This window comes from Podarcis vaucheri, assembly GCF_965113315.1.
Source record: "Podarcis vaucheri genome assembly, chromosome: 2".
In the NCBI taxonomy this organism is placed as follows: Eukaryota; Metazoa; Chordata; class Lepidosauria; order Squamata; family Lacertidae; genus Podarcis; species Podarcis vaucheri.
The window spans coordinates 67,978,438-67,987,687 of record NC_138760.1 but is presented as its reverse complement, the minus strand read 5'-3'; the positions used below and the strand labels follow the sequence as shown (position 1 = coordinate 67,987,687).

At 41.8% G+C, this 9,250-nt stretch overlaps 1 protein-coding gene across 1 annotated transcript; it reads left to right on the top strand.

The window, feature by feature from the left end:
* Positions 1–861: 861 nt before the first annotated feature.
* On the top strand, positions 862–7,919 carry RBM22 (RNA binding motif protein 22). The gene is made up of 11 exons (XM_082211810.1): positions 862–971; positions 1,706–1,759; positions 2,927–2,956; positions 3,387–3,519; positions 4,048–4,148; positions 4,264–4,436; positions 4,565–4,765; positions 4,942–5,106; positions 5,498–5,586; positions 6,257–6,391; positions 6,941–7,919. Exons 1-11 carry the CDS (start codon positions 918–920, stop codon positions 7,069–7,071), a joined length of 1,266 nt encoding a protein of 421 aa, XP_082067936.1. The 5' UTR covers positions 862–917; the 3' UTR covers positions 7,072–7,919.
* The last annotated feature ends 1,331 nt before the right edge of the window (positions 7,920–9,250 follow it).

The window sequence follows — 9,250 nt, the reverse complement described above, 5'->3', positions numbered from 1 at the left end:
GAAAAGAGAGAGGGCTGGTTGTTTGGCTGCCTTTGAATCCAATGCTGCAAGCTCCTCTTGAGATGTGAATGCTGGAGATCCCTCCACTGTATATATGTGTAAATGGAACACTTAATCATAAAGACACCACAGTCCCCACTGTACCTCATGCCAAAGGAAAAAAATCCCTGGGCAAGTGCCAAGACCTCTGGAATCTTGCACTGCTCTGGAGGGTAGGATTCGAACCTATGGCTACAAGAAAGGAGATTCCAACTAAATAGGAAAAGCTTTCCTACAGTAAGACAGTGGAACGGTCTCCCTTGGGTGGACTCTCCTTCCTTGGAGGTTTTGAAGCAGAGGTTGGATGGCTATGTGCCATGGATGCTTTAGCTGAGATTCCTGCATTGCAGGGGGTTGGACTAGATGAGTCTTGGGGTCCCTTCCAACTCTATGATTCTATGACACAGCTCTACCTCTCACGTCTCGCTTCTACCCACTGGTCTGTGGGGGGCTGTGAACTGAGCACTTTCCCAGTAGGCATTTCCTACTAAACACCACGGAGGGGGTTAGGACTAGATGACCCTCATGGTCCCTTCCAACTCCACGATTTTATCATTCTATGGCTTCCAGACAGGCTGCAATTCTGTGCGAACAGGAGCAGGACACCTGTGACCTCTCAGTACAGCTGAGCTCTCTGGACACCGACCATGCTGCCTTGGGTTGATGGGAGTAAGAGGTCTCCCCCCCCCAAAAAAAAACAACAAAAAACAAGCCCCCTCCCCCGGTCTGGAGGGCCGCCGGTTCCCCATTGCAGAGGTGGGGCTGGGGGCTGGCGCGCTGCCACACTACCCGTCTCTATCTCTATGGCGAGGTTATGTGATGATCGCTTCCGGCGTGGCGACAGTCTACTTCCGGGCGTCCCTGTTCGGCGTGCCAAGATGGCGACGTCTCTGGGATCCAACACGTATAATCGGCAGAACTGGGAGGATGCGGTAAATACCCCCCGGGGCCGGGTGGTTCCCTCGGGTGCCGGGGCGGGAAGGAGAGGGGTGCGGGGGGAGCTACTCGGGGCTCTTCAGTCTCCGGCGGGCGAGGGATCCGCTGCCGCCCGCCCGCCCGCCCTCCCAGTGAGGCGGCTAGGTTCCTGCTTTCTCCGGGTCAAGGGAGTCCTGGGAGCCGGCAGCGAGAAGCCTCGTGCTAACCACCGAAGTCGATCCGATTTCCCACCTTGTAAAATAGATGTTTTTGGGAAGAATCTAGCTTAGCGAAGCTAGTGAGGTGTTAACTGTTGCTGCGCAACAGTGCAGCAGTGGGCGTGTGGGCTGTTCGCCTAATATGCCGAAGTGCAGTTCGGAGGATGTATATAACTGCATGCTTTAAACGTCAGAACTCATTGCTGTGCTTTCTCTCACGGGCTGAAGAAACCAGGAGATTTGAGTTGCACTCACTTGTTCTCCTCTTGCTGTTTTTTGCTTTTGTGACACAGCACTTAAAAATAAAGCTGATACATACTGTACACATAAGTAGCATTCAGCCCCAGAAGTGCCCTTGACACTGAATGCTTTCCATCAGATCCATTTACTGATATTAGGAATGTCTGAGGTGTTTGTTCTCACGTTCAGTTTGAAACAGGATGTTTATAGACATGTTTATAGACATCCTGTTTATAGATTCAGGGTTGGTGAAATGTGCTTGCAGTGAAATTATTTTCTTTTCTTCTGTGTAGGATTTCCCCATTTTGTGCCAGACATGTCTTGGAGAAAACCCCTATATTCGAATGGTATGTGTTTATTGTGGGCTATTACTAAATATCAGCAGAATGAAACAAAGATAAGAGGATATTAACTTGCAGGGAATTTCCAATTCCGACTTCATTGTTATAAAGTATGTACTCTTTATATGATGGATTTTGCTTCTAAGAAAATATGTTTTAAATTGAGGTATTGATCTTGTGAATAGGGACGCGGGTAGCGCTGTGGTCTAAACCACTGAGCCTAGGGCTTGCCGATCGGGAGGTCAGCGGTTCGAATCACCGCAACAGGGTGAGCTCCCGTTGCTCGGTCCCAGCTCCTGCCAACCTAGCAGTTCGAAAGCACATCAAAGTGCAAGTAGATAAACAGGTACCACTCCAGCAGGAAGGTAAATGGTGTTTTCGTGCGCTGCTCTGGTTCACCAGAAGCGGCTTAATCAGCTCTTCCGGCTCCCTCGGCCAGTAAAGTGAGATGAGCACCGCAAACCCAGAGTTGTCAGCGACTGGACCTAATGGTCAGGGGTCCCTATTGTTCTTGTGTATTCACTTGCAAGAATAAGCAATGTATTGTATTATAGTTTCCTTGGTAGAAGGTTATGCTAAATATATTGAGATGAATATCTTAGTAGGTATTTAGATCACTTGTTTGTGATTGGAAATTAAGCATTTATAAATCATTTTAAAATCAGTTTGCCTGAACATAGTGATATGCCTCCATTTGTGTTTGCAGGCTCTCCATAAGAATTGTTTTTCTCTGAAGTTATTCTTCACTAATGCTCAAATTTACACTCTGGTGTACATGCACAGCTGTTATGTAACCAGCCATTCCCACAAAGATTTAATGGAAGAAACATTTCCCTTTTGGGTATAAAAAAACAACTTCTTCCATTGAATCCCTGGCAGGCAGTATCCTTTATGCTTGGAAGGGAGATCAAAGTAACATTTCTTATAGAAATATGATTTTCAGTCTCTTTAGAAAGAGATGTAAGGTTAGAGGTTTTTGCATATTCTTATCGAAGAAAGTGTGAATTCTCTTCTGTTCCCTAGGACAGTCTGAGCAGATAAAGTAATATTCAGTACAGTTAACATATATTGTGGAGATAATTTGTAGGAGTTGACAAGGTAAACTGGATTTCAAAAGGCATATTATCTTGGGATGCAGTTATTTTTTCTAACATGTATTTTCCTTTATTTTAGACCAAAGAGAAATATGGAAAAGAATGCAAGGTATGTGTGTCATTCAAAACAGAGTATGTTACGGTGACACAATTTTAAAGGGTGGTTGTATTACTGGTAGAAATATTTCCTGACAATTTAGTGTCATAGCAATAAAGGATAAGCATTAAATCTTACTCATGCAGCTTAGTTTAGTTCAATTCACTTCAGTGGTGTCAATAGAACATGTATACAACAGTGTTGCTAGAGCTACACAGCAAAACATATCATTCATTTCCACAATGGAATAATGGAGAACAGCAAAGATAGCATTGCCTAAAAAGGACTAAACACACTGCAATCAGTTCCCATCCTCATTGAGTCTTCCAGTAATTACTTCCCTTGTTTTGAGTTTATGTAGTGTTGATAACTGAAAGTACACCAGTCATGTGTTCTTCTATAGTTAGATAGGCTGGTAAACGTTAATGCAATCTTGTCTCAGATCTGTGCTAGGCCATTCACAGTATTTCGTTGGTGCCCGGGTGTACGGATGCGCTTTAAGAAGACAGAAGTGTGCCAAACATGCAGCAAGCTGAAAAATGTTTGTCAGACCTGCCTTCTTGACCTGGAATATGGTGTGTAGCTATCATTTTACTATACTGTGCAAATACAAAATTAACACTTTGTTGCCGAGTATAGAATGTTGTTGTTGTTGTTAAAATTTTATATCCCATCCTTCATCTCAAAGGATCTTAGAATGCTGAGTGAAACAAAATTTAAATGTCTAAAATCAATTTCAGTACAGAAACAGATTGTATATGGACTCCCCTTCCACATTTGGGCCTGCATGCATTAGGTGCTGAATGGCACATACTAGTGCTATTCCCTCTGCTTGGAGAGTCTGAATTTAGCATCATCTTTCCAAAGCTAGGCAGTCATTGCTGACATTTTTTCATAGTGGAGATGAAGTTGAAATTGTCTCTTGCAGTATGTGCTCAGCTTGCTTCTCTTAAGGAAAAAAACTGGACAGAGGTCCATGGTTTTAGTCCATGATCTACTTTCAAATGCTCTCAACTTATTTGCTTAAATACTTTGCTTATAACGTTTGTGGTCATTATTGTTTAGCTTTTATATTAATTTTCTGTTTCCCCATTAAATATTAGGTCTGCCTATTCAGGTTCGAGATGCTGGACTCTCGCTTAAAGATGATATGCCCAAGTCGGATGTTAACAAAGAGTATTACACCCAAAATATGGAAAGAGAGGTGAAGTAATGTTTCTTGTGTTGTTAGTAGCGTTAAAGTAAATGAACCAGATCACTAAGACATGTGTTTTTCACCTGGTTTTATTGTGCACATCCCTGTTTCTCTGCTTTTGTAGATCATGAACTCTGATGGCACCCGACCTGTTGGTGCTTTAGGAAAGGCAACATCCACCAGTGACATGTTGCTGAAACTGGCTCGGACCACACCTTACTATAAACGCAACCGTCCACATATCTGTTCATTCTGGGTGAAAGGAGAGTGTAAAAGAGGAGAAGAATGTCCCTACAGGTATAATTATGGTGAAAAAGTAAACTTTATCAAGAAAGCAGATGTCTGAGTAATTAAAAGGTTAGACGAGACAGGTGAAATTGGCACTTAAGAACAAATGTCATGAAATTTTGCTCTTGAATCCTTAGACATGAGAAACCTACAGATCCAGATGATCCGCTTGCTGATCAGAATATCAAAGATCGTTACTATGGAATTAATGATCCTGTGGCTGACAAGCTTCTCAAACGAGCTTCCACAATGCCTCGTTTGGACCCACCTGATGACAAGACAATTACAACGCTGTATGTAGGTGGCCTAGGTGACACCATCACTGAGACTGACCTTAGGTAAGTGCATTTTTGGATCTACTTCAGATGGTGTGGCTTGGCAGTGTTGGTTGCATGTCTTTTGGTATGTCTGCACAATAAGCTTTGAGGCTGTGGAGTGTATTAGGCTTGAAGCATCTTAGACTTCAGGAATGTGAAAAGGGGCATTTCTTTATTGGAATATGTTTCCTCCTCAGGAATCACTTCTATCAGTTTGGCGAGATCCGGACGATAACTGTTGTGCAGAGGCAACAGTGTGCATTTATCCAGTTTGCTACCCGACAAGCTGCAGAAGTGGCAGCAGAGAAGTCCTTCAACAAGCTCATTGTCAACGGTCGCAGGCTTAATGTGAAATGGGGCAGGTGAGTGATAAGGAAATCAAGTGATGGCAACGTGTGTTTTTCTTTCAGAGATTCTGCCTTGACAGTTTCTGCAGTTAGCTGAGAGCACCATCTTGCTTATTCGCTAAGCTGAACTCATGCAGCTTCTCATAGAGCTATGACCATTCTAAGAAAGCCACCCAGTTCTCTTCCTATCTATACAGTATTAGGGAGCATTACCAAGTATATTTTGCAAATCAGTTGAAATACACAGCTATTAAAGTATGGCACCGGCTGTGCTTTTTCTAAAAAAATATATAAAAAATAAAATTTGTTTTTGTTAATATATGCTTACAGTTTTTTAAATCTGGAAGTCCAGCATCCACCCAGCTTAATACTTGACCACAGTTCAAATGCTTTGATTTGGTTTCAGGTCTCAAGCAGCCAGAGGAAAAGAAAAGGAAAGAGAAGGAATCACAGAATCCGGTATAAAACTGGAGCCAGTGCCGGGATTACCTGGAGGTAAGGAAAGTGCTCCTTGTTCAGAAACATGGGTTTTTTGACATTCTAGACAAGGTGAATTGCAGAAAAATTGCTTTTCTTGTTCTGTTTATTTGGAAAACAGGCGCGCAATAAACATTTTTATTTTGAGAGGTTAAGGAGGTCTCCTTTTGAAGTTGGCATAGCTAGAGACTGACTGAATTAGGACTAGAGAAGGAAACAGTGCTTACGAGAGAGTCTGAATAAGTTTATCAGAAGGGAGGGAGGTAAAAACTAAAGGTGAAGGACCCCTGGACGGAAGGGAGTTAAATTATACTTTAAGGCAGAAATGAGGAACCTGTGGTCTTCCAAATGTTGTTGGGCTCTAGCACCCATCAGCCCCAGCCAGCACAGCTAATGGGACAAGGATGATGGGAGTTGTAGTCCAAGAACATCTAGTGCCTTGCAGATTTCTCCTTCCTGCTTTAAAGGTTGGGTGGTTAAACTCTTTTGAAACCTAATAATATAGGCCTTGGCAAGATGAGGCATTTGATTTAGAGTCAGGTGGCTTTGATAGGGAAGGAAATTCCTTTACTGAACCTATACGAACGATAATAGACATTGAGAAAATGGGCAGCAGTAGTGCTCCATGGACTTTGGTTGCTCTCGTCTTCTGAAAAAGGTTGACATCAAGGCTTTTGTGTCCCCACAGCTCTTCCTCCTCCTCCTGCAGCAGAAGAGGAGGCAGTCTCTGCAAACTACTTCAACCTACCTCCCAGTGGCCCTCCAGCTGTGGTGAACATTGCCCTGCCACCCCCGCCTGGCATTGCTCCACCCCCACCCCCAGGTTATTTTCCTTTGTTTTCTGGGGAAATATGTGGCAGAATGTCTTGTCTTTGCATCTATGGATCTACTTTCTATTGCTTAGTTAATCTCTAGGACAGGTAAAGGCAAACTTGGCCCTCCAGAACATCTTTTATTGGTATTCACTTAAAGAGAAGGCTAGTTGAGCGTGTTTGCTTCTTTATTCATCCCGCTCAACTTTATCATGGCATGTAGCAACAGAGAAGCGATTGCTTGTGAAGCAACATTGTGGGAAATGTAATTGTGGGGTCAGACTATTTTTCTATGGAAGATTTGCAGCCCAGTCTTGTGCTTGATTGCTAGGAAACAGCCCACAGAGTGCCATGTGGCTTACCCAAGCAAGATGGATTAAAACAACAAATAAAATAAAAAAGAAAGAAATGGTGTTAAAGACAACAAAATCAAGGTATCTGACATTAATTAAAGGAGTATGTCAGGTGCCAGTCACAAATTCAGAGAATTTTCTGGAGGGCCAAGTTACCTATAAAAGCTTTGATCAAGTGTCAAAGATTGTCTGTCCTCTTTTCCACAGGTTTTGGGCCACACATGTTTCATGCGATGGGCCCTCCACCTCCTTTCATGAGAGCTCCGGGTCCTATCCATTATCCTTCTCAAGATCCACAGAGAATGGGTGCCCATGCCGGGAAGCACAACAGCCCCTAACATCGCAAGATCATTCTCATTGTTTATTTTCTTCTTCTTCTTTGTTTTTTTATGGAACTTTACGTTGGTAGCATACCACATTCAGTTACAATGTGCAGGAAACAAAATATCTCTCCTTCATAGTCACACGGCCCTGGTTCAGTCCAGCTGTGTTACACAAACAAAAAACCAGATCACTTGTATAACCAAAGAACTTGATACAAGTATTTTGAGGCAACAGTGGCTTTTTTTAAAATGACCTAGAGGAATTTTAATTATAGTAGAACTACAAATCCCATCAGCGTTTTCAATTTGGATACTTTCAAATAAACTAGTCTTTGGCAACAAAACGAGACACCCTCCTTTAAGACAGTTTGGAAATCCCCAATGGAAACTACCCAACATTGTTCAGAATGGCCTGGAAAGCCCTTCAGTAGTAATCTGTTTGAATGTCAAATTACTGTGTTGCCATTAAAACTAGATTCAAGTTTCTCTTGGCGCTGGGCTGGAATGGAAAGATACAGGGAGGTCGTAGACTATAATGAGGGGCATATGGATGCTGTGCCACTTTCTATTCAATGCTGTTTCCCATCATTCATGATTCTGTCTGTGATGCATGCTACCAAAATGTTGAGGCGGCAGCATTGCATGCTTGTTAAACCTCTGTTAAAGGGGTTGGTGACTCTTTGAGTTGTGACTTACGTGGCCTTCATGTCCATTTGCTACTGAAACTAGTCTGGTTTATTTCCTAACGCAACACTTGATTACTGATGGCTCTTTTAGATATGTGTTTTCGGTATTTACTCTGTACCATCTGTTTTTCTGCATCAAGTCTGTCATGTGTCCTAGTAAAGAGAATCATATTTTTACCTATGTCCAAGTCTTATTACCTTGTGTGCATTTTTTTCCCCTAAAAAAAGAAAACACAGCACTTTGCAGGTTCACTCAGTGATATCTGGAATTTGCTTCCAGAGGCAGTTGTGTAAAAGAAATGGATTTGGCATTGCTTAGTGTTTGCCCCATTTACTAAAAGAATGGAATATAAAAGTGACTGATGAACATGCATTTTGATTTTTTAGACCCCCCACACTGGTGTGAAACTGCAGGTGGTATGCTATTTATCAAAAGTGCCCAAGTCCTTATTGAAGCAATTTGAAGGCTTTAACAAATTCTAAAATGACATCAGAGATGAATCTCAAATATTGAAGTGTTTTACCAAATAACCAAGCAACAAGCATTTTAAAATATAGTTCATTTTATTTTCCCACATATTTCCAAATGTAAACATCACTTCCAGTTCATAAATTTAGAACTATTCCTTCACTGACTAGGATTTTGTAACAAATAATAGTCTGATATTTCTACCTATTAAATTGCCTATATGCTGTGTTATGGGAGCTGGAATGGAAAGTCTACTGTCGATGTTCGGAATAGCTGTTGAAGTGCCCCCTTTGGTAGGAATTAGCTTTTAAGTTCCGTTTTAAAGAGTCCTTCTGACAGCTAATGTTCTTAATATTACATTTATTTTACATGTTGTAGCCCCTCAGTCACTAACAACAATCTAAGAAAAACTGCCTAGTTTAATGGCCACATAAATACCAATAATTTAAAATAGCCGTAAAAATTACACAGGAGTTCCACAAAGCTGAATAAACATCATAATAATAATAATAGCAGCAGCAGCAGCTATAAATTAATGAAAGTAGGTATTTAAATGAAAACTCCTGTTACTGCTGGTATGTTCTCATCTATTCCAAGATCTGGAATATGTAGGTCTGCTTTATAAAATGCCTGTAACAATACAGGCAGAGTAGAAAACCCAGGACAGTGTGATCAGACCAGTGGCGCCCACTCACGGTCCATTTTGGGAACTGTATTAGTAACAAACAGGTCAGTTAAGTGGCAATCCTTTTTCCTGTTTTAATTTCAGTCCCTTTTTCCTGTTTTATTTCCAGTTTGTGGGTAAGGAGATCTTAAGTTGCAATCCTAGAATGCTGTTTACATGCGATTTCCATTGAAATGGCAAGCATGAATTTACTGCCCTGCTTTCCCCCTCCTCGAGTCCATTTCCCACTAATTTCTCTAATCCTTAAGTTCAAATTTAAATATTTTATATTAATGGGCTTCTTAGACTTCACATATCCTGCTACATATTTAACGAGGCTAAATAGCGAGAATGAAACTTTGTGTTGCTTTCCGC